General features: G+C 46.6%; 1 protein-coding gene across 2 annotated transcripts in view; it reads right to left on the bottom strand.

Annotated features, from left to right (window-relative positions):
• Positions 1-25,665, bottom strand: part of MTUS2 (microtubule associated scaffold protein 2) — a 503,981-nt gene that overhangs the window by 9,688 nt on the left and 468,628 nt on the right. For both annotated transcript variants that reach the window (XM_004384151.3, XM_023738508.1), the window contains 2 exons: positions 7,349-7,454; positions 3,429-3,502 (listed from right to left, as the gene is read on the bottom strand). In XM_004384151.3, coding sequence (XP_004384208.3) covers positions 3,429-3,502; positions 7,349-7,454 — 180 coding nt within the window. The remainder of the gene's footprint in view (positions 1-3,428; positions 3,503-7,348; positions 7,455-25,665) is intronic.

Below are 25,665 nucleotides of genomic sequence, written 5' to 3'. Positions count from 1 at the left end.
TTTTTACCACCCGGAAACTCCTGCCTTGTCCAGAGTAGACCACAAACACATCGACAGATGAAGAAGTGGATTTTTATGCCAAACATAGAGCGAATCAACAGCGGGCATGGGAATTCTCAAAGCAGGCATCCGGACTGTGGGTCTTCTGAGATGCAACCTGACCCCTGGAATAAGAAGCTTGTGAATGGGGAACGTTTCACATCTGATCTTTCAGAGTCAGGAAATTAGCAGAGCGAATTCTGCAACTAGTCGGTATGGCATCTAGCCCTGATGTTAGGAAGCACCTCAATTAATCTGTCGCGAACAAATTTTATCCTTTATAAAGCTCAAGCCAGAACCTGTCAAACCGCCCTTGACTTCTTTCTCTGCCTGGGGACCCCCTTCACCACCACAAACACACTAGTTATCAAGTTAGCCATCAAAGCTTGCCAATTCTACCTACTTAGCATCCCTGGGGAACCCTGGTAGTGCAGTGGTTAAAGCGCTCTGCTGCTAACCGAAAGGTCGGTGGTTTGAAGTTACCAGCCGCTCCAAGGGAGAAAGATGTGGCAGTCTGCTTCTGTAAAGATTTCAGACTTTGTACAACTAGATGGTGCCTGGCTACCACCACTGACTGCTCTGACTGGGATCACAATAGAGGGTCCCGGACAGAGCTGGAGAAAAACGTAGAACAAAATTCTAACTCACAAAAAAAGACCAGACTTACTGGCCTAACAGAGACTGGAGAAACCCTGAGAGTATGGCCCCTGGACACCATTTTAGCTCAGTAATGAAGTCACTCCCAAGCTTCACCGTTCAGCCAAAGATTAGACAGCCTCATAATAGGGCACAACAGTCCAGGGACAAGGACTAGAAGGCAGGAGGGGACAGGAAAGCTGGTAATAGGGAACCCAAGGTTGAGAAGGGACAGTGTTGACACGTCACGGGGTGGTTATCCATTGTCATAAAACAATATGTGTACTAATTATTTAATGAGAAACTATTTGTTCTGTAAACCTTCATCTAAAGTACAATAAAAGAAAATATTTCAGCCTTTATGTAATCTTTACTGAAACCCTATGTAGCAGTTCTACCCTGTCCTGTAGGGTCACTAAGAGTTAGAATCAACCCGACAGCGACGGGGCTGAGTAACCCTCGTATCCACTAACTGTCTTCCATTCCCCCTCCCTCTGCCTCAGCTCAGGCCACCCACTGACTCCTTCCTGGACTTGGCATCTGCATTACAACTCCAGAATGCAAACCTGGTCCTGTCACCCCTCATCCAAATCCCCCCTGCCCTCAAACTGAAGTGGGCGGTGAAAAGGTTAACATGCTTGGCTGTTAACCAAAAGGTTGGCATTTCGAGTCCACCTAGAGTTGCCTCAGAAGAAAGGCCTGGCAATCTACTTCAGAAAAACCAGTCATTGAAAACCCTGTGGAGCATGGTTCTACTTTGACACCAGTGGGGTCACCAGGAGATGGAGTCAACTGGATGGCAACTGTTTATTTTACTTTTTGCTGTCCAGGTGAAGTGTGCAGGCCGTGTAGTGTGCAGGCTGTGTGAAGTGCGCACACCATATGCAGGCTGTGTGTAGTATGCACGTCGTGTGTAGTGTGCAGGCTGTGTGTAGTGTGCACGCCATGTGAGGTGTGCACGCCATGTGTAGCGTGCAGGCCGTGTGTAGCGTGCAGGCCATGTGAGGTGTGCACGCCATGTGTGATGTGCAGGCCATGTGTGGTGTGCACGCCGTGTGTAGCGTGGAGGCTGTGTGTAGTGTGCATGTCATGTGTAGTGTGCACACCATGTGTACTGTGCAGGCCATGTGTGGCTTGCAGGCCGTGTGTGGCGTGCAGGCCGTGTCTAGCGTGCACGTCGTATGTAGTATGCAGGCCGTGTGTGGCGTGCAGGCCGTGTGTAGCGTGCACGTCGTATGTAGTGTGCAGGCCGTGTGTGGTGTGCACACTGTGTGTAATGTGCATGGCGTGTGTAGTGTGCAGGCCGTGTGTGGTGTGCACGCCGTGTTTAGTGTGCAGGCCGTGTTTAGTGTGCACGCCGTGTGCAGTGTGCTGGCTTTGCTCTTCTTCATCAGTGCAGAAAGCCTTGTTTGGTAAACCTCCCCGAGCAGGTATGTTTCCCACCCCACTGCCTTTTTTTTGTTTTTCCCCCAGTCATTTCCACTTCATTTTTAAGAAATAAAAGCCCCACAGTGCCATTAAGTGCAAACGCTAATGAATCAATATAGTTCTCAGTGGGACTTTATATGCAAGTGAGCTGGCAAGTGTCGATCATGGTCCAGGATGACCACTGCTGGGTCCCCCCGGCTCACACGCCCATTGCAAGGCAGCAGTCACCTCCTCCCAGGATGGGATGATAAACCGACCCTATGTCTGCACGGCTCCTGCACAGCTCCTACCTCACTGTTGTCAAAGGAAGCACTTCCAGCAAGTTTCTTCCGCTCCATTAAAATACAAAACCAACAACAGACTTCTAGGACGGATCTAAAACACCAAATTGTGGTTTTTCTGCCTTATTCACTATTACTCAGAGCAGACCTACGGGGATAGGATGGTGTTGCCGTATTCAGACAGGAGAGACTGGTTTTCCTCTTGGGTTGGTGCCTTTCTGTCAGGCTAAGAGGCACAAAGGCCCAGCTGGCTCCTAGCTCAGCATGGGCAGCTCAGGAGCCACCAATGGTGTGATGATGATGATGATGATAACTTCAACATTGCTAGTGACTACTATGATAGCAATGTCCTGGCAAGAGGGATGCCTTGCCTCTCCCTAACAGTGCTCTCTGAAGCCGGCAGGAAGGAAGTGACTTTACTTGTTGCTGTCAAGTCGATTTCGACTCATAGCGAACCTACAGGACAGAGTAGAACTGCCCCATCAGGCTTCCAAAGCATCTTTATGGAAGCCAACTGCCACATCTTTCTCCTGAGGACTGGCTGGTGGGTTTGAACTGCAGACCTTTTGGTTTGCAGCTGAGTGCTTAACTGCTGCGCCACCAGGGCTCCTATGAACTCTCGTAGCACTCCCTAACTGTATGATTCATTTGGTAAAAAAATGTGTTACCTTGTGTGGTTGGCTGCTTCTGTCTGTGTCACGGCTGTCCGGGTAGACAGCAAATTCCTCAAGGGCGGGGTGTTTGCCTTATTTACTTCACTATATTCCAGTGTTTAATACAGGATCCTTCACACAGTAACGGGGCCCTGGTGGCACAGTGGTTAGGAGCTCGGTTGCTAACCAAAAGGTCGGCTGTTCGAATCCACCACTGCTCCTTGGAAACCCTACGGGGCAGTTCTACTCTGTCCTATAAGGTCACTATGAGTCACCATTGACTCGACAGTAACGGGTTAATGGTACACAGTAAGCGCTGGATAAATGCTCGTAGATGGGAATAATGCTGCTGCTGCTGCTATTTTGATATCAGAGTTAAGGAAATATTAACCTGTAATGACAGCCGCAGTTTTTCAAAATTTTCTTCCAATTCTTTCTTTTCAAGCTCATGGGTAGACATCAGTTCTGGAAAGAAGACAGCAAAGTGTTATGTTAGTCTTTCTGTTGAAAAGGATAAAACAAGATTCTTTTGCCACACTAAGCCTAGTGACTCCTGGTAAATAAGTGACCCCTGTATACAGTAGCTTTCAGCTTAAAAAGACTCCTCCATTGTTCTGAAATTTTATGTGACGACCAGCTTGTTATTTGGGAGAGAAAGAAAGAAGAAATAGGGTAAAGGGAGAAAAAAAGTAGGAAAGAGGGAAGAAACCAGGTGGAAAGGAAATAGAGCACGTATGTCCACACATACTCACATAGACACACACTCACATGCACACATATACTCTCACATATGCATCCTCTCACACACACTCATACACGCTAACACACAGACAACACACACACACATACACACACTCACACATATACACAACACACACACACTCTTGCTCCCACACACACATACACTCTCGCTCACACACTCGCTCACACACTCTCACACGCTCACTCACACACACACACACACACACACACTCACACATATCCACTCCTTGATCTACCGCCATCCTGACCAAGTCAGAGTCCTCGTTCACAGGATTCACTGATTCAAGCATCTGGTTACTCAACGTTAAATCCCATTTCCTCCCTCTCCCAGGATCCCTCTTCTGTCCCACTGCGGAGCAGCAATCTGGGGCTGAGGAGGGGAGCTTTCCAGGAGAGGGAGCTGCGAGCAGACATCTTGCTGCAGAAAGGCGGGGGAAGGGAGGCCAGAGCTGTGTCTTCAAGGACACCATGGGGTCTCTGGACCACACTCTGAGAACACCGATCTCCATGATTCGCTTGAGCAAAGATTCGGTGTCAGGACACTCAGGCAGAAGGAAGGACTAATTGGACTGGTTCCTCTAGGAGGGCTTATAACAATTCTGCTCCTTGGAAAGTGTCATCCTGGCAATAATTTGCAAGTTAGGCAGAAAGAGATGTCATGTAAAAGTTATTCAGCACAACAGAGTCTATTTCCCTCCAGATGGGAAGAGTCTTATTAGCCGGGTGAAGCCCATCTCATTCTGGCTACACAAGCAATTTGTTTTCATGCTATAACTGGAGGGAGGAAAGATCTCATTAATCATGCTTAGAACAGAAGAGTACTGGAGACCGACAATTACCATTCTTGCTGGCAGGGGCTGCAGTCAGGAAAAACTGTGGTTTACACTGACCCAAATCTTCTAACTAATGGTGGTGAAGGTCTCTAAGAAATTCAGTTGTAATTGCTGAAGTTTACATTTGGACAAGAGTTCAATTCCAATTTTATTGACATAAAACAATGTGGCCTTCTCGTCTACCTGCTTCTGTCTAACTGACTAGTTTTAATAGTCATTGACAGCATCCTCCTAACCTTAATAATACAATTTTTAGGCCAGCATTATATACGCCCACATTGTCTTGACATTTATAAATTCCAAGGCCTGGGATGTGGCGTCTAGACAGAGACTTCATTAGTTAGAAAAATCTACCAGGTCTATTTACTATATGAAAATCCAGAAACAAAGACAGCATCCGGGTGCCTTATGCCGTTTCCATTCAAATTCCCTTTCCTGAAACCATTTCCTACAGTGCATGATCCAATACCCCAAGGGAAGAGAAAACTCAGCATCTGTTCTGAAGATGGCATAAGCCATTGCTAATATCTGTGTCCCCGTCATGGATTTCTTCATTTTGGATTCACGGCCCTCTGTCCCGTGCCTAATGTGGCACTCTAAGATGGTGGGTCGGAATCACTGGGGGACCTTAAAAACGCCTGATGCTACAATTGGAAGAGCGTAGTCGATGTCACTGAAGTGTGCATGGAGAAATGTTTGAAATGGTGTATCTTTGGCTATGTATATTTTCACCAAAAAAAAAAAAAAAAAAAAAAAAGGTCAAGAAGGGAGAGGGTTGACATGTTGTGGGGTTGTTAACCAATGTCATAAAACAATATGTGTACTACTGTCTCATGAGAAACTATTCTGTAAGCCTTCACCTGAAGTACAATAAAAAAAAAAAAAAAAAGAATTAATTAAAAACAAACAGACCAAACGCCTGACGCTAGGGCCGCACCCAGAGCAACGGCGTCAGACCCTCCGGGGTGGGGCCCACACATCAGCAGGTCTGCACATTCCCCAGATGATTCCAGTGTGCGATCACCGATCACCGCTGAGCACGCCCTCTGCATTAAGACATGCTATAGAGACACAGGGAATGCATTTCAGTAGTTCCCAAGAAGCCACCTCCCTTGCCTCCAGCTTGGACGTTTTCACTTACTAATAGTTCTCAGAGGAGGCCTTGTAGCATAACGGTTAAGTGCTCAGCTGCTAACTGGAAGGTTGGTGGATGGAACCCCCCAGCAGCTCCTTGGGAGAAAGACCTGGGGCAATCTGCTCCCATAAAGATTACAGCCTAGGAAACCCTATGGGGCAGTTCTACTCTATCACATGGGGTCGCTATGAGTCAAAAACAACTCGAAGACACCTAATAACAACAATAGTTCTCAGAGGCGGTGGGGCTGGGGCTGGACGGCGGTTACTGCCCAGCGGGCTGCTGTCTGTTGTTATTGTTAGGTGCTGTTGAGTCAGTTCTGACTCATGGCGCCCCTCTCTACAACAGACCATTTCAAAGATAATGAAAGCTCTGATGCCAATTCTCAAATTTTTAAAATTTATTCATCTATGTTAAAAATTCATTGTTTTTAATACACTTTAACAACCAGTGACTGGGAGAAAAAATGAGGGGAGGAAAAACTGAAAAATAAATTGTATGTATTAATGTAAGTGCACATTCAAGTGTCAAAAGCTGCTTCTTTAACAAAGTCAAAATCTTCCTGTGGCTGTGTGCCGTTGAGTCGATTCTGACTTGTAGCGACCCCATGTGACAGAGTAGAACTGCCCCCTAGGGTCTCCTAGGCTCTATCTTTACGGGAGCAGATTGCCAGGTCTTTCTCCCACAGTGCTGCTGGGGTGGGTTCCATCCACCGACCTTTCGGTTAGCAGCCGAGCACTTAACTGTTGCACCACCAGGGCTCCTTAAAATTTTGCTAAACCCTTAAGTATCCAAAGATAATTCAAAGTTACAGAAATAGCGAAAGAAGGTTGCTGCAGCTCAACTTCAGCCCACTGTGAACGCGGTCTGTGAGCACAAGATCTGGAGGCTGAGATGCCATTAGAGGCTGTCATGGCCCTGGTGGCGCAGTGGTTACAAGCTTGGCTGCTAACCGAAAGGTCAGCAGTTCGAATCCACCAGCTGCTCCTTGGAAACCCTATGGGGCAGTTCTACTCTGTCCTATCGGGTTGCTATGAGTTGGAATCAACTAGATGGCAATGGTTTTTTTTCTTTTTTTTTAATGGTTCTGAGAAGGACACACATGTACAAAACGTGTATCCACGTGGGGTTTGCCATTTGATTTTAAAAGGCCAAAAAACAAGACAGCGCAAGACCTCCATTCCACGCCTACTCTAGAATAGCTCTCAAGTTTGGGTACACGTTAGAATCAACTATGAAGCACCCCAGACCGACTAAATCAGAATTCCTGGGGGCGGGTGGGGGTGGGAGGGGGCCAGGTAGGCATAAGTATTTCTTTAAAGCGTCCCAGGGGATTTTAATGATCAGGCAAGGTTGAGAATGACTGCTTTGGAAGAAAGAAGTTACCTTGATCCTTGATTTCTATCTCTTCTTTCCACAGGAACCAACACAAAGGACGCACAGGATAGGAAGAAACGAAGGGAAAGAGACAGAGAGGAAGGGAGGCAGGGACCCGACACACTGCTGTGGCTTTGCTTCTGCAGGAAAGGGCCGGCTCCCATGGCCAGCCCTGCCCGCTGCACACATTGGGCTGGGGGTTACCTTGGACTTTGTGGTCGTGGTCATCCTGCAGGATTGCGATGGCAACCGTGTGGTTATTTTCCATCTCTAGGAGAGCAGCCTCATGGCTGGCGGTGATATCTTCCACCTGAAAGAGAGCCGCAGTTGCTGGTTACGGAGACCTGGGGCGGGGATATTAACAATTTCCTAGCTGCTTGGAGAACAGGAGTGAAGTCCTACGCACGGACAAGGGCAGAGGACCAAAACATCAGGGAGGACTCTTTCTGCTGAGATGGCAGCTGCTGCCAGCCTTGTGCTGAGGCTGGAGGGCCAAGGTTTGGTGGTGACGTGGGAGGGGGAGTCCCTGCTGCGACCTGGCTGTCTGCAACGTGAGCGGCAGCCCCGAGTGGGTGACGGGGCTGAGCCACCACCTGAGAGTCAGGGCCTGGCCTCTGGACCACGCCTTCCCATTCCTGTCCCTTCCCCTTGTACCAATGAGTCTTTATCTGAGCCGATGATGGTTAAGGAAAACAAAAGCATCCTTCCTATGGTCCGTTCACTGTTTCCCGGGGGCAGATGGGAGCTATGTTGCTGTCGTTAGTTGCTGTTGAGTTGGCTCTGACTCATGGCAACACCACGTACAGCAGAACAAAACGTTGCTTGGTCCGGCACCAGCTTCATGATCCTTGATGTGCTCGAGCCTATTGTTGCAGCCACTGTGTATTCTGAGTACCTTGCAGCCCAGGGGGCTCATCTTCCAAGTCTACATCGGACAATGTTCTGTTGTGATCCATAGGGTTTTCATTGGTTAATTTTTCAGACATAGATTGCCAGGCCTTTCTTCCTAGTCTGTCTGGAAGCTTGCTGAAACCTGTCCACCATGGGTGACTCTCCTGGTATTTGAAATACCAGTGGCAGAGACCCCAGCCTCACGGCAACACGTAATCCACCACAGTACAACAAACGGACAACAGGAAGTGGGATGGGAACTATAGTTCACGGTAACTCCGCTGAACCCTCAGAGCAACCTTATGAAGTAGATATTTTAAATCCCCATTTTACAGATGAGGAAACTGAGGCTTAGAGAAGCTTGAAATGCTTTGGCCAAGCGTTGTAAATGGCAGAGCCAGGGATCGATCTCACGTGTGCCTGACCCCGAGGGTAAAGCCCTCTCAAACACCACTGTCGCCTCCCCCAAGCGCGACCCGCAACACCTTGGTCCTCTCGCCAGCCCCAAAGCGAGGCTGGCAGAGCTGTGTGCTCACAGGTGGACCGGCTTCCTACACATAAACTTTCCTTCCAGATTACAACTAGACCTCCCAGCCATGCAATGTTGGAATATTTCCTGTGAAGGGCTACCGCCTAAGTCACGCCCCCACCGTGGTCCTGGGGTGGTGCCTGACCCCTTCTGCAATAGAGCCATTTCCATTGAAGGGTTTACTCATATGCAATCCCTTCCCCATAGCTCCCCCTGGCGGGAAGGTATGCATCCAGAAGTTTAATTACAAGTAGTGCAGACACTCCAGGGTCTCTTATTTTTGCGTTTCCTGATTTCTCCCCTACTTCCACCCCAACTGCCCACCATGCTTACTCTTTTTGTTGTGGTGGTGGAGGTGGTTTTGTTTAACTTCTGAATGTGTGACTAAGCCCTAGAGGAGTAACCAGTAAAATGACCTCTCCCGATGTTAGCAAACCTCTCCTGAAGCCACCAGAAGTGTTCTTCCAACCGATTCCTCAGTGACCTACGGTCAAGAATATCATTTTACATTGTGACAAAGTACACACACACACGCACACATGCAAACACACACACGTGCACGCAGACACACACCCCTGAAACCAAGGTCTCGCCAAACGATACTTACCCTTACTACCTGCAACGATCTGATCTGAAATTTTTAATTCTATTTTCCTTTGTTTCACAAAATGCTAGTGACAAGCCACTAAGTGTATTTCATGATCTATCAATGAGTTAAAACTTGCATTTTGCAAAACACTGAACCAGGAAATGTGCCCAGGACCTGGAGCTCTTTGGTGGATCAGCTAAGAAGCCACTGCTTCCAGCTGGTAATAGTCAGCCCCTTCCTAGAACCCCTCATTTGTCTGGGAACAGGGCTGTGCTTGACTCAAGGCAGACGTGGAAGAACGAAGGGCACCCTACAGGAACCTGAAAGGAAGCACACTAGTGAAATGGATGTGAGGGCATTTTTATTTAAAATGGGGTAGATCCCCATTTGGAGCCCAGGTGGTGAAGTGGTTAAGTGCTCGGCTGCTAACCCACTCAGCGGCTCCGTGGGAGAAAGACCTGGCAATGTGCTCCTGTAAAGATTACAGCCTAGGATACCCTATGGGGCAATTCTGCTCTGTCCTATAGGGTCACTGTGAGTCAGAATGGATTTCACGGTACCAAACAACAACAGATCGCCATTCATGGGAAGTATTTCCTGACTTCTCCTTCCTACACTAAATGAGACCTCTAGCCACTGAAATAGAAATATCACTGGGCAAAAACAACAGAGAAGCTGATGGTGTCAGGTAGGAAAGCTGCTTCTCCACTGTGAAAATGGGCGTGATTTGCTTTTATTTACTGACCAGCTGTGGTGAAACAATATTTTATTTGAGGCTCAGCTCCACTCTGCAATCCACTCTGCAGAAAGGCTGATGACGAGAATATTTAATTGTCCAATTCCTGTTTGTAGGAGGCTTTTATGGAATCTTTGTCCAAAGCCTTTTCAGCCTAGTGGAAAAATAAATCGCCGGCAAAAAAATGGAAATATCCTTTCTTCCTGTTCCACTATGCATGTCAGTTAAGGCCACAGCACACTGTCTTTAGCACAAGCACCCCCACACTACTTGCAGGTATACTGCACACTTCAGCATAATGGAAAATCTTTCATCAGTCCTTGGCAGGATCTTAATTTATTGGGTGCTTACACAAATTACTAGGGGTGGTTCCAGAAAAGAGAGATGCGTGAAAAGACTGAGTTCCAGACCCACACACCCCTTGAGGTGGATATGCCCTGACTGGTAACCTACATTATGTTTATGGCTACAACATATACCCTTCTGGTTTGTTGGAAGGCATGGCTTGATTTAGTGGTGATGGAATGCCCCCGCAACATATTAAGGAGGATGTAAGGGCATGAATCCCCTACCCCAGTGGTACAGTGGTTAAGCGTTTGGCTGCTTACCAAAAGGTCGGCAGTTTGAATCCACCAGCTGCTCCCTGGAAACCCTATGGGGCAGTTCTACTCTGTCCTATAGGGTTTCTATGGGTCTGAATCGACTCGATGGCAATGAGTTTGACAAGGGCATGACAAGGAGTCCTTGGGTGGCACAAACAGTTAGGTGCTTGGCTACTAACTGAAAGATTGGTGGTTCAAGTCTACCCAGAGGTGCCTTGGAAGAAAGGCCTGGCAATCTACTTCCAAAAACTTAGCTGTTGAAAACCCTATGGAGCACAGCTCTACTCTCACACACGGGGGTCGCCAGGAGTCGGTGTCGAATCCACGGCAACTGGTGTGTGTGTGTGTGTGTGTGTGTGTGTGTGTGTGTAAGGGCATGATATATCCGTTACAGCCTCTCAGAGGCTCTTTTATGAATGAAATACTGACCCCCCCAACTCTGAAAGGCCATCTGGAATTAGAGGACTGCCCAGTACACTTGGAAGGAACCCAGCAGAGCCTATGAGCAGCCAGGTAGGTTTCTATATATCCTTGTGGTTTGTAAAGAAGGTCTTCTCAGTGAGGAAGGGGCTGTTGATGTTGGCCATCCTCTTCCTTGTCAGAGTATTTATCCCATGACTTCCCCTCCCATGGCTCCTGGCTTCCTTCTAGAGCAAGGGCTCACACTCAGATAAGCAGCCAGCAAGAACTCCCTGAAGGAGCCCTGGTGGCACAGTGGTTAAACGCTCAAAGGTCGGTGGTTCAAACCTACCAGCAGCTCTGGAGATCTGCTCCAGTAGAGATTATAGCCTGGGAAACCAGGGCTTTGAACTGGTACTGCCCGGTTCAGTCATGGTTGACCCGAATTTCTAAAATGTGGGTGAAGCAGAACAGTAATCGGAATGGGAAAAAAATTACAGGTAGAAGCCCTGCTAGAAACTTAATCTTCCGCTTATAAAACAAGGGCAGCACGTGCGTTGCACAGCAACCAAATCTCTTGACCGGCAGAGTTAGAAACAACAGTGCCCTGCTCAAAGATGGCAGCCGACCGCACCGCTTTAAATGTATGTCACTCTTCACAGTTTTGGCAATAATCCAATCTCCCACATCAGGCTCCTGAAAGGGCTCACTATGCCTCTTCCAAGTCTCCCATTCCCGGGCTTTGACCCATAATTTTTCCCGTTTTGCTTACCATACTTCTTCACTCAAATTTTAAAAATTCAGGTCTGTTCCGATTTTACTTCGCTGGCCATGAACCAGTTTGAAGAACTGTTGGCAACTCCATGGGGCAGTTCTACCCTGTCCTATACAGCCTCTATGAGTTAGAACTGACTCAACAGCAACAGTTTTTTTTTTTTTTTTTTAAGAACTCCCTAGTGGTGCAATGGTCAAGTGCTTGGCTGCTAAATGAAAGCAGTTTGAACCCACTTACTGGCTCTACAGGAGAAAGACCTGGCAGTCTGCTCCTACAAAGATTACAACCTAGAAAACCCTATGCAGCAGTTGTACTCGGTCACATGGGATCGCTGAGTCAGGATCGACTCCATAGCACCCAGCAACAATAAGAATTCTTAGCCTGAAAGGCCTTGGAACACTCCAATGGCATGAGAGGGAATTCAAACAAGTTGACCCAAGATGAACACGAGGTCATCTGATGTATTGCGGATCACCAGAACAGAGCACAAAGGGCCCTAAACCGGCTGATGGCAAATTTATGCAGGGTGACGCATCCTTCTAGTCCTTTTAGAACTCTGGGTGGGGCTCCTCTTGACCCACTGCTGGACTACTCCCCTCCCTCCTCCGTGAAGACAGAGTCCCGATCTGAGCGAGCGAGAGGACTGTCCGTCTGTCATGTAGAGCCATCCCGGTTTTCTGGGACAGCAGCTGTTCCCTCTGAAACGCCCCCATTCCCGCAGCTGCTTGTGGCTCAGCTGGGCTGCGCTACCACAGAGCAGAGGGTTAGACAGCCGTGTTCTCCATGGGTAAGAACAGAGCTGCGGGGTGTCCTTCATTTAGCCATTTGCAAAATGCAATTATCTGGGACTCTGGCAATTCGCTTAGAGAAGACTTACATTTAGAAGGAAGAAGTATGTGCTTTATATTGTCTCGGCTTTACTCATTACACCCAAATCTGATTAAATTCCCATTTACCCCGTCCCAGATGCCTAATCCTATCTGATGAGACAGAGGGAGGCCACCCTTGCTTACTCTCTTCCAGCACTTTGTTCCTGCCTTTCCATCTAGACAAAGAGGAGACCCTGTTTTCCTTCTGTCCCTGCTATAATACCCTCGATATTGACCCAGAGCAGGCAGCTAGTCATGCCAGAGCTTCCAGTCCTACTTCATCCCATTCTGGGGTGCACTCTTTGCCCCCTCTGCAACCCATGTGGGTGGTGCAAATGGTTAACACACGTGGCTGCTAACCAAAAGGCTGGAGGTTTGAGTTCACCCAGAGGCCCCTTGGAAGAAGGCCTACCCATCTACTTCTGAAAGATCAGCCATTGGAAACCCTATGGAGCACAGTTCTACTCTGACACACATGGAGTCACCAGGAGTCAGAGTCGACTCAATGGCAGCTGGTTTTTGATGTCCCTGGGTGGCACAAACAATTAACATGCTTGACCACTAACGGAGAGGCTGGAGGTACAAGTCTACCCATAGGTGCCTCCAAAGAAAGGCCTGCTAATCTACTCTGAAAAATCAGCCATTGAAAACCCTGTGGAGCACAGTTCTACTCTTGACACACATGGGGTCACCAGGAGTCAGAGTCGACTCAATGGCAACTAGTACTGAACTGCAGCCCACCAAGGGGGCAGGTGTTTAAAGAGCCTTTCATCTGTAGAGACTCTGGCTGTGATTGCGGGGAGGGGCTCTGGTGCTGGGAGACTGAGGGTCCTGCAGGGTCTCATTCTATCTGATTAGCAGGAGTGAGCTTTCTGGGGCATTTGGCTTCGAGCCTGCAGGGCAGGATGATGGACAAGGTGGTCTCTGTTAACGCTGATCAGCCTCAGGCACGCTGTTCCTGCCATTCAGTCCAAAAGGGTGATTTCTTTAGGAAAGGGGATCAGGTGTGGCCTGGATACAAGACACAGCAAATGTAAACTCCCAGGGTGGAACACTGCTGCTCCTTGAGGTGGAGGAGTCCCTGCTGAGACGTCACTGGGCAGAACCCACGAAGTATCTCGGAACATGTGGTCCTTTAGGGCGAGTCACAGAGTAAGACAAACTGCCGAAGTGCCTTGTTGTTTTAGGTGTTGTAGAGTTGATTCCAACCACAGCAACCCCACGTGACAGAGCAGAACTGCCCCATAGGGTTTTCTAGATCACCAGGTCTTTCTCCCGTGGAGCCGCTGCGTGGGTTTCAGTTAGCAGCTGAGTGCTTAACCACTGCGCTTCCAGGGCTCCTTAAAGTGTTGGAGGAATGGAATTAAAGGTCACTCAGTCTGGTCATTGAACACCAGGCTCTGTGGTTGAGCATGTTTGGGGAGGAGCCAAAGCTGGCCTAGAAAGGAGAACTGGAAGCTGGGCAGAGAAGGAACTAACTGTGAGAACTGTACTCTGGGCAAGAAGGAAAAAGCATGTGCTTTTACACTGAAAAGCTGTCTTGTGTGCTTTGGGAACAGGGACGCTGTGGCAATTTGGCCTCTGTTCACGTGCAGCTATCAAGTGACAGCTGACTCTGATTAAACACCTTTATAATTAAATGATTTTTAATTTTTTTATAATTTATTTTTGTTGTTGTTGTCGAGAATATACCCAGAACGTACTCCAATTCAACAGTTCCTACATGTACAATTCAGTGACATTGATTATATTCTTCAAGTTATGCAGCCATTCTCACCCTCCTTTTCTGAGTTGTTCCTCTCCCATTAACATAGGCTCACTGCCCCCTAAGGTTCTTCTCTACTCTTTAGAGTTGCTGTTGTCAATTTGATGCCATACGGATAATTCTTAAAAGAGTGCAATGCTCGAGGCAGACATTCTTTACTAGTTAAGCTAAACTGTTGTTTGGTTTAAAGAAGACTTCAGGGATATTTTTGGTTTAAGGTTTAAAGATTATTTCAGGGCAATAGTTTCAGGGGTTCATCCAGCCTCCACGTCTCCAGAAAATCTAGATTCTACAAGAATTTGAAATTCTGTTCTGCATTTTCCCCCTTTTGATTGGGATTCTTCTATAGAATCTTTGATCAAAATACTCAGTAATGATAGCCAGCACCATCCAGTTCTTCTGGCCTCATGGCAAGGGAGGCAGCTGATCATGGAGGCAATTAGCCACACACTCAATTTTCTCATATTCCAAACTTTCTTTCTTCCTCTGTTGCTCCAGGCAAATAGAGACCAATTGCTGCACCTTGGAATAATCATCCTTTTAAAATAAAATTCATACCCTATCTTTAAACTCACTTAAGAAAGTCAAGATGCAATGCCCCAGGGAGGCCATCCTACCTGCTCCTGCCCCCTAATCAGAGCCTGGGGCCTGGGGGCTGAAGAACAAGCTCCTGTGTGGAGTTCTGTACAGCTTCACAGGGAATCCGTCAGGGAGCTTTCTAAAATGACCCAAGGTCAGGCCCCACCCCCAGAGATTCTGAGTCAATCAATGTTGGGTGAGGACCAGGATAGAGTTCCTGGGTGGTATAAAATGTAGGAGATTCTAGTCTATCCAGAGGCTCCCTGGAAGAAAGGTCTGGCTATCTCCTTCTGAAAAATCAGCCATTGAAAACCCTACGCAGCACAGTTCTACTCTGACACGCATGGGGTCACCATGAGTCCACTAGATGGCACCTGGGTCTGGGAGGATCAGAATGGGTGTTTTTCCGAAGTTCTCTAAGGATTCGCATGGGTAACCTGAGTAGAGACCATGCAAAGAGAGGCAGCCTTTGCCCTTGAGTGAGTGGATGAAGGAAAGTCAGCTGGTTTTGTCCTAAGGAGGAAACCTGCAGTGAAGTCGGAAGTCATCCTGCCTTAGCAAGTGTGGCCCACTTTCAGGAGATGCCTAAGACTTGAAGCTTCAGAAAATCCTATGTGTTAGAACTGAGGCCACCGCCCCCACTGCTGGTGGTGTGGGCACTGGGGGCTTGAGGAGAGCCCAGTTGGCTAACTTGGTTTGGAATGCTGAAGGAGGACAGAAATAGCACTATCCATGGAGTCAGCTTTGCCAAATCCGACAGTCCCTGATAAGGAAGCCCCAGGTGTGGAGAGTCTGGCACGGATGATTAAAACCTATGTGCTGTGGTTGTTGTTAGCTGCTGTCAGGTCGGCCCCCGACTCATAGTGACCTCAAGTGTCACAAAGTAGAACTACTCCATAGGGTTTTCTTGGCTGTTAATTTTTACAGAAGCAGTTTGCCAGGCCTTTCTTCCATGGAGCTGCTGGGTGGGTTCGAACTGCTGATCTTTAGGTTAGCAGCTGATCAGAAACCGCTTGCACCACCAAAAAAAAAAAACCCAAAACCAAACCTATTGCCGACAAGTCGATTCTGACTCATAGCGACCCTAAAGGACAAAGTAGAAAAGTCCCATAGGGTTTCCAAGGAGCAAGCGGCTGGTAGATTTGAACTGCTGACCTTTTGGTTAGCAGCCTAGCTCTTAGCTTGCGCCACCAGGGCTCCTTTATTAAAACCCATAGATATAATTCAAATGTCCATTCCCGTCATCCACTTGCATCTTCTCTCCCACTAAACAAATTAGTATGTATTCCATCTGGAAATTAGAATATCGGGCTGGTGTGCACGGCACCTTCTTCCTCATTTCCTGCATGCTCTCTGCTGGAGAAGCTGACAGTCAGGGAAACTGCCAGCATTCAGCAGCTGGAGCAGAATCAAATCATCAAGCCCACCAAACCAGCGGGCTTCTACGGGAAATACTTAAATGCAAAGCATTCAAATCCCCTTCTCGTCACAGAGCCTTCCCTTATATCCTCACAGCTGGAACTAAAGCCTCTCGCACCCTCTCCATTCCCTATGCTTCTCACCCGGAATCCGAGTTCCTTGGGTACCTGTCTCAGGCCTTCCCCCTAACCCAGAACTGAGGCTATGGACTAAGTAGGTCCATATTTTACACATCCTGGTGTCTCCTGCAGTGCCCTGATGATCACAGTGCCTTTATAGGGTGGACAACGCATGGGCGAATGAATACATAGATAATCACTTTATCTATCATAAAGGATCAAGAAAAACAGAACTCAGAGCACTCATAAGACAGAGCCCTTTTTAAATATGTACATATAGTTGAGAGGAGGTGTCTTTCGGATGGCCCTAATGCCCTAATTACTCCCCGTTCCTTCCCATCCCCATCCCCACCAGAAACGCCAGTCTCTTTGGGCTTCAGAGCAAACCACAGCACCTTCCCCCTCTGAAGCCTAATCGTTTGTCTAAACAAGCAGCAGGGCTAAAGAGACACAATTCCAGGCTGGCACCCCCATGTCTGGCTACCCCCCTCTTCGGGTGATCAGGCTGGAAAACTTGCATTGCACTCTGTGAGTGAAATACACAACCCCGGGAAGATAAAATCAGTGGGGGAAGAACCCCAATGTCCTTCGTCCACCGTGCAAAGAGAGGGGCGCCTGTGGAAGTTGTCCATCTCACCCCGACAGCTTTTGTGCCAGGGAGGACCGTTCGTGATGGACCTTTTCCTGTTGTACGCTGCCTCTTGTCTGTGAGCAATTAAAACGGCTTTCACTGTTGCCAAACCGTGTTCATGTCTCGTGTGCACGACCAGATCAGGCTAAATGGCCATAATGCCCACGGATATAACACCGCTGGGTGGAATTCGCAGCCCAGTACTCTAGTGGCTACTTGGGATCTGGAGACAGCATTTAAGGCAACCTGAGTGTGCAACGCAGAAGCCCTGGTTGTGCAACGGTTAAGTGCTCAGCTGCTAACCAAGAGGCCGACGGTTCAAACCTACCCAGTGGCTCCTCAGGAGAAAAGGCCCGGCAGTCTGCTCCTGTAAAGATTACGGCCTAGGAAGCCCTATGGGGCAGTTCTACTCTGTTACACGGGGTCATAGGAGTCAGAAATAATTCGATGGCGCTCAACAATAACAAGTTAAATGTAACTCATCATCAAGTGGGAAATCCAGGAGCTTCTTTCTTTTAAATCCCTCCCAGAACACATCTCAGCATGTGCTTCTATACAGGTGCTGTCTTAGCAAGGTGTCTGGACCCAGGGGCCAGTGCTCCACCCCGGCGGTGGCTTCCACTCTGTGGTTTCCCCAGACGGCACCACCAATAAGCATGTCCCCTGCTGTCTATACCTCCTGTCCTTCCTCTCCCCCTCTTGGCATCTTCTCAACTGCCCCAGAACTTCGGGCCAGAAGTCTTTTGGTAATTAAAGGTATAAACATGCTTTCTGCGAAAAATTGGGTACAAACAGCCCAGGGACACAAGGGCACAGAACAAGCTATCTTTGCACCAGGGTTGAGATGTATAACAGAAAAACCCAAAGCAGGTGCCGTCAAGTTGACTCCAGCCATTGACAACCCCATGTGTGTCACAGCAGAACTGTGCTCCACAGGATTTTCAATGGCTGATTTTTTGGAAGAAGACTGCCAGGCCTTTCTTCTGAGGCACCTCTGGGTGGACACAAAGCTGTGAACTTTTGGGCAACAGCTGAGTGTGTTACCTGTTTGCATCACCCAGGGACTCCTGCGATGTACAGCGACTGTGAAAGAAGTAAGACTATAGACAGCAGCAGAAATGGCTTCTTACAGGAGAAACTCTCAGGGAGTGGGAAGGCAAGATGCTATGGGCTCAGCTCCTAACCCTGACACCAGCGGGTAACTTTAGCTGTACCCTATTCAGTTTCCCAGTCTCTAAGCCTAAACCACCTTGAGCACCTAGTGGTGTCTGGTTTCACAGACCTCTCACAAAGGTGAAAGACTAACCTGAGCAACTGAATAGAAGAAAGCTTATAAATTATAAAGTGACGCAACACGAGAGATTTTTATTACAACAGCCAGTACTTACTAATCCCCTGCACTTCCTCCTGGGGCCCGTATGATTCATAAGCCTCTGGGAAGCACTGCAGTCTGAGATATCTACTTGGAATGATAACTAAGGGCCATTCAGTACTAACCTGAGTCAAGGGAGATTTAAAGAGCTCTCTTCACTAACGTCAGTAACCTAGGTGTATAATACACAGAAGGAGCCCTGGTGGCACAATGGTTAAGCAAAGTGCTGCTAACCGAAAGGTCTGTGGTTCGAACCGACTCAGCAACTCCAAGGGAGAAAAGACCTGGCAATCTGTTCCCGAAAAAACCCTATGGGGCAGTTCTACCCTGCCATATGCGGTAACTTAGGAGTCGGAATTGACTTGAAAGCACCCAACAGTAACTACATAATACACAGGCTGTGTAAAATAATAAACCAATTAGAAGGTGGGATTAAAGCACTGGAGATTTGGGAACTTGGAAAGAAGTGAAAAGATGGGAGCAGAACTGGTCTCCACGTCAGCACAGTTGGTTCACTGTCGTATTCAGCTGGACTCATGTCACGGCTAACAGCTGTAAGGGACAGGGGCCGCTGTCCATGGGGTGGGCATAACCAGCTCCTACCCTGCTTTCATACCAACGTGTGACCTGGGAATTGTTGTTGTTAGCTGCCACAGAGTCAGCCCTGACTCATGGTGACCCCGTGTACAACAGAACGGAACACTTCCTAGTCCTGCTCCATCCCCATATATAACTGGTTGCAGATTGGATTGTTGTGATCCATAGGGTTCACACTGTCTGATTTCCGGAAGTAGATTTCCAGGCCTTTCTTCCTAGTCCATCTTAGTCTGGAAGCTCTGCAGAAACCTGTTCAGCATCATAACAACATGCAAGCTTCCACTATCAGATGGGTGGTGGCTGTGCATGAGGTGCACTGGCTGGCAATTGAAACTGGGTCTCCACATGGAAGGTGAGAATTCTACCACTGAACCACTATTGCCCCCCTACTGGGGAATTAGTCTCTAGTTATTTCATGAATGCTTTTCTGTCTCCAGTAAAGCTGCTGGCCTAAAAGCTGACCAGAGGCATTCATTTTTCCATTCAACAAATAATATTGAAGCCTTGCTCTTTGCAGGCATGGGTCTAGGCACCATATAGCAGTAACCTCAGCAGACAATTATAAATTTAGCATTTGAGAGTGTAGTCTCTTGAGCCAGCATGGGTTCAATCCTGGCTTTGCCCGGATTAGCTCTATGCACGCTGGCAAGTTATTTAACCTCTGGGTCTCTGCCTTCTCATCTGTAAAACGAGGATGATAATGGTGCCTACCACATAGGGTTATTGTGAGGATTACATGAGTTAGTACATATAAAGCCCTTAGAACAGAGCTTGGTGCATAACAAGTGCTAGATACGTATTTGCTTGTTATTTGCTCTATCCCCATGGAAACGAGCCCTGATGGGGTGATGGTTACGTGCTCTGCTGCTAATCGAAAGGTTGGCTGTTCGAACCCACTAGCCACTCTGTGGGAGAAAGACCTGTCGATCTGCTCCCGTAAAGATTATAGCCTAGAAAACCCTATGGGACAGTTCAGCTCCATCACGTGGGGTCGCTATGAGTCGAAATCAACTTGACAGCACCCAATAACAAGCTTCATGGAACACAAACAATAAATAAGATACAAAAGTGGAGGTGGGGCCAAGACGGCGGAGTAGTCAGATGCTTCCTGTGGTCCCTCTTACAACAAAGACCGGAAAAAACGAGCGAACTGATTATATATGACAATCTAGGAGCCCTGAGCAACAAAGACAAAGTTGAAGAGTCAGACTGGGCAGAAGCGGGAGGGAGAGACAGTGTAGAAGCAGCAAGGATTTGCCAGACCTGACCTGGCCGGCATCCTGTAGGCTGGATGGGTTGGCGCACACGGGCTGAGGCAAGCAGTAGTGCTCAGGACATGTTTTCCACACCAGGAGAAACTGAGCAGCCGAACGAGGGAGAAGCAATGCTGAATCTGCAAACGTTAAGTACAAGTGTCTAATCTACCGTGAGGGATCAAAAAAACCCTTCCCCACTCTGGGAAGTACCTCTCTCCCATTTACCTGCCTCCTCCCCACTCTGCTCCAGTCCTGGTCCAGCTTCAGTGATTCCCGTGCCCCTTCGACTGGCAGTAGGACCCATCATGCACCCTGAGCCATTCTCCTGGCTTTGGAGAGGGAACAAATTAACAAACAGGAAGAATAATCTGCCAGCTCCCCTAAGCTGGGAACTCAGGGCAAGCACAGCCCCCTTGCCTAGCACAGGCATAAGGAGTCCGTGAACTCTGAATGCCTCTCACCCCTGCCTAGACCTGTGTGGGCCCATTTCAACAGCATAGGCCCTCAATAGCACAGTACAACCGGGTATATACCTGAAGCCTGTTTTCAACTGCAACAGCTAAGGGGGAGTGGGAGTGGCAGATTCATGACATTTGACACTGCCCTGTCCATTAAGCAGGGTCCTCATCTACCCACATAGGAGCCTGAGGATTTGTGGCTCCACCTACTTCACCTAGCCACCAGCAACAGGGGTCTGAAAATAAGTGGTGCCTCCCAGTCCCTACAGCCAACAGCACTGGGTGCCCAAAGTCCAGCTGCAAAACCTACCCACCTATGCACTCTAGGGAACAGGAACATGCCTTCCACCCAGGCACTCAGGGGCAGCCGTCAGCCCCTTACCTTGCTCAGCACATAACCCCCTACTGCAGCCAGATACCTGTGCTTACTCCAATCACCCCTGCCCATCTAGGAGTCTAGGACTGTAGGTGAGAGGCTGCACCACACACTCAGTGACCAATGACCTAGACACCTGAGCTGAATCCATGCAAGAAAAGTAAATGGAGTCCTGAGCTCACATACCTAGTAACAGCTCTAACCAGCTGGTGACAAGATGTAAGAGCTTCAAAGACGTCAATAATCAAAGTAGCTCACACAACCAGCCTATTTGGGCATATCAACAGAAAACAAAACAAGAAGCAAGGACACAGTAAGCAAACATGAAATAAATAAATAAATTAACTTATTAATGGCTCAGAGACAACAGTCAATATCAAATCACATAAAGAGCCAGACCATGATGGCTTCAGCAAGCAACCAAAACAAAGAACCAAGAAACTGCCTGGAGGAAGAGAAGGTCTTGGAGTTAATGGAGGTAGAATTCAAAAGATTAATATACAGAGCTCTTCAAGTGATCAGGAAGGAGATCAGGCAAAACTCAGACCAAGCCAAGGAACATACAGACAAAGCAACAGAGGAACTTAAGAAGATTATACAAGAGTAAAATGACAAATTTAACAGGCTGCAAGAATCCATACAGAGACAGCAAACAGAAATCTAGAAGATTAAAGATAAAATTTCAGAATTAGACATCTCAGTAGAAAGTCATAGGAGCAGAATTGAGGCAATGGAAGTCAGAAGTAGTGAGATTGAAGACAAAGCACTTGACATCAATTTATTTGAGGAAAAATCAGATAAAAGAATTTAAAAAAATGAAGAAACCCTAGGAATTATGTGGGACTCTATCAAGAGGAATAACCTATGAATGACTGGAGTACCAGACAGGGCGGGGGGCGGGGTGGGGATGACAGAAAATACACAGAATTGTTGAAGATTTGTTGGCAGAAAACTTACCTGATATTGTGAAAAATAAGAAGATATCTATCCAAGAACCCTACCCAGGGTAGATCCCAAAAGAAAGTCACCAAGACATATTATAATCAAACTTGCCAAAACCAAAGACAAAGAGAGAATTTTAAGAGCAGCTAGCGTTAAAAGAAAAGTCACCTACAAGGGAGTGTCAATAAGACTAAGCTCTGGCTACTCAGCAGAAACTATGTGGCAAGAAGACAATGGGATGACATATATAAAGCCTTGAAGGAAAAAAATTGCCAGCCAAAAATTATCTATCCAGCAAAACTGTCTCTCAAATACTATGGTGAAATTAGGGCATTTCCAGATAAACAGCAGTTTAGGGAATTTGCAAAAACCAAACCAAAATTACAAGAAATACGAAAGGGAGTCCTCCGGTTAGAAAATCAGTAATATCAGATAACAACCCAAGACTAGAACACAGGACACAGCAACCAGATATCAACCCAGATAGGGAAGTCACAAAAATAAGTCAAAGCTAAAATACAGAAAATAAGGAAACAGGGACGTCAATATGTAAAAGATGACAACATTAAAACAAAAAAGAGGGACTAACTAATGTAGTCATAGAACTTTCATATGGAGATGAAGTCAACGTGATATTAAGAAATAAAAGATGGATTTAAACTTAGAAAAATAAAGGTAAATATTAAGGTAACTACCAAGGAAACTAACAATCCTACACATCAAAACAAGAAAAACATAAAGACTCAGCAAACACAAAATCAATGACAATAAAAACAATGAAAAGAAAATAAAGAAAAATGACTCAGCACAGAAAATTAAGTGGAACAAAGAAACTGTCAACAACACTGTCATGGATTGAATTGTGTCCCCAAAAAATATCTGTCAACTTGGCTGGGTCATGATTCCCAGTATTGTATAATTGTGTACTATTTTGTAATCTGATGTGATTTCCTTACGTGTTGTAAATTCAATCACTATGATCTAATAAGATGGATTAGCGGCAGTTATACTGATGAGGTCTACAAGATTGGATAGCATCTTAAGCCAATCTCTCTTGAAGTATAAAAGAGAGAAGCAAACAGAGACACATGGCAACCTCAAACCACCAAGAAAGCAGTGCCAGGAGCAGAGCACTTCCTTTGGACCTGAAGTTCCTGCGCTGAGATGCTCCCAGACCAAAGGAAGACTGATGCATCACAAGGACCTTCCTCCAGAGACAACAGAGAGAGAAAGCCATCCCCTGGAGCTGATGCCCTGAATCTGGACTTGTAACCTACTAGACTGTGAGAGAATAAATTTCTCTTTGTTGAAGCCATCCACTTGTGGTATTTCTGTTATAGCCGCACTAGATGCCTAAGACAAACACACAAAAAAATACATCAAAATGACAGCACTAAACTCATATCTATCAATAATTCCACTGAATGTAAATGGACTAAATGCACCAATAAAGAGACAGAGAGTGGCAGAATGGATAAAAAAACACTATCTGTCTATATGCTGCCCACAAGAGACACACCTTAGACTCAAAGACACAAACAAACTAAAACTCAAAGGATGGAAAAAAATATATTAAACAAGCAACAATCAAAAAAGAGCAGGAGTGGCAATATGAATCTCTGACAAAATAGACTTTAAAGCAAAATCCACCACTAAGGACAAAGAAAGACACTACATAATGATTAAAAGGTCAATACACCAGGAGGACATAACCATAATATTTACCCACCCGACGACAAGGCTCCAAAATACATAAAACAAACTTCTAACAGCACTGAAGAGAGAAATAGACAGCTCCACAATAATAGTAGGAGACTTCAACACACCACTTTTGGTGAAGGACATAACATCCAGAAAAATGCTCAATAAAGACATGGAAGATCTAAATGCCACAATCAAAACAAATTATGGTATATTATGGTATAATAGAAATTATAAATTATGGTATATTCACACAATGCAATACTACACAACGATAAAGAACAATGAGGACTTCAAGAAACATCTCACAACACGGATGAATCTGGAAGGCGTTACGCTGACTGAAACCAGTCAGTTGCAAAAGGACAAATATTGTATGAGATCACTATTATAAGAACTCAAGAAAAGGTTTAAAACAGAAGAAAGCATTCTTTGAGTGGTCACGAGGGTGGGGAGGGAGGGAGAAGGGAGTTCACTAACTAGACAGCAGACAAGAATTATCTTAGGTGAAGGGAAGGACAACACACAGTACAGGGGGAAGTCAGCACAACTGGACTAAATCAAAAGCTAAGAAGTTTCCTGAACACAACCAAACACTTAAAAAAAAAAAAAGATATAAAAGCAACATTTATAGTATGTTAGTGATAAGTACCACTCCCCCTACCCCCCCCAAAAAATAAAAAATAAAAACAAATTATGGAGTCAATTTTGACTCATGGCAATCCCATGTGTGTCAGAGTAGAACTGTGTTTCACAGGGTTTTCAGTGGCAGACTTTTCAGAAGTAGATCACCAGGCCTTTCTTCCAAGGTACCTCTCGGTGGACTGGAACTGCAGTTAGCACCACCTGAAGTGAGTATGTGGGGTGGGGGGAGGAGTTTTAGATAAAGAAAGGACTCACTGTATTCACCTGGAGCAGCAGAGGAAGAAGGAGAGTCAGAAATATGAGGAGGATATGGAATGTGTGGCTAATTGTCTTCATGAACAACTGTCTCCTTTGCCATGAGACCAGAAGAATGGGCTGGTGCTTGGCTACTATTACTAAACATTTTAATCAAAGATTCCATAGAATAATCCTGATCAAAAGGGGGGGAAATGCAGAGCAGAATTTCAAATTTTCATAAACTCCAGATTTTCTGGAGCCATACAGGTTGCATGAATCCCTGAAACTATTGCCCTGAGATAATCTTTAAACATTAAACCAAAAATATCCCCTAAATTCTTCTTTAAACCAAACAATAATTTAGCATAACTAGTAAAAAATATCTGCCTTGAGCATTATGCTGTTTTAAGAACTATCCATATGGGATCAGACTGACAACAACAACTTGAAAGATTAGATAGGAACCTTGGTGGGCAGTGAATTTATGTTAATGGGGGAGGAACAACTCAGAAAAGGAGGGTGAGAATGGTTGCACAATTTGAAGAATGTAATCAATGTCACTAAATTGTATATGTAGAAACGGTATGATTTGCTGTGTATATTCTCAACAACAACAAATACATTTAAAAAAAGAAAGAAAGGCCTCACCGAGAAGGTGACATGGGAGAAAAGTCTTGAAGGGAGGGAGGGCGAGAGGGAGCCATGCATTGCCTGGAGGGAGAGCATTCCCAGGCCTGGCTAGGAAGAGTGAGGGAGGCCTGAGTGGCTGGAGGGGAGGAGGGTGAGGGTCAGAAGGAAGAAATGTGGGTGGAGCGTGAATTTTAAAAAAAGGTCACCTAGGAAGACAGTACACAATACTGGGGAAACCAGCACAACTTGTTCAAGGAAAGGTCATGGAAGCTCCATAGACACATCCAAACTCCCTGAGGGACTGAATTGCCGGTTGGAGGGCTGTGGGGACCAGGGTCTCGGGGAACATCTAGCTCAATTGGCATAACACAGTTTATAAAGACAATGTTCTACATTCTACCTTG

The sequence above is a fragment of the Trichechus manatus genome, unplaced genomic scaffold (assembly GCF_000243295.1).
Source record: "Trichechus manatus latirostris isolate Lorelei unplaced genomic scaffold, TriManLat1.0 scaffold00118, whole genome shotgun sequence".
Lineage (NCBI taxonomy): Eukaryota > Metazoa > Chordata > Mammalia > Sirenia > Trichechidae > Trichechus > Trichechus manatus.
This window is presented reverse-complemented; position numbering and strand designations above follow the sequence as displayed.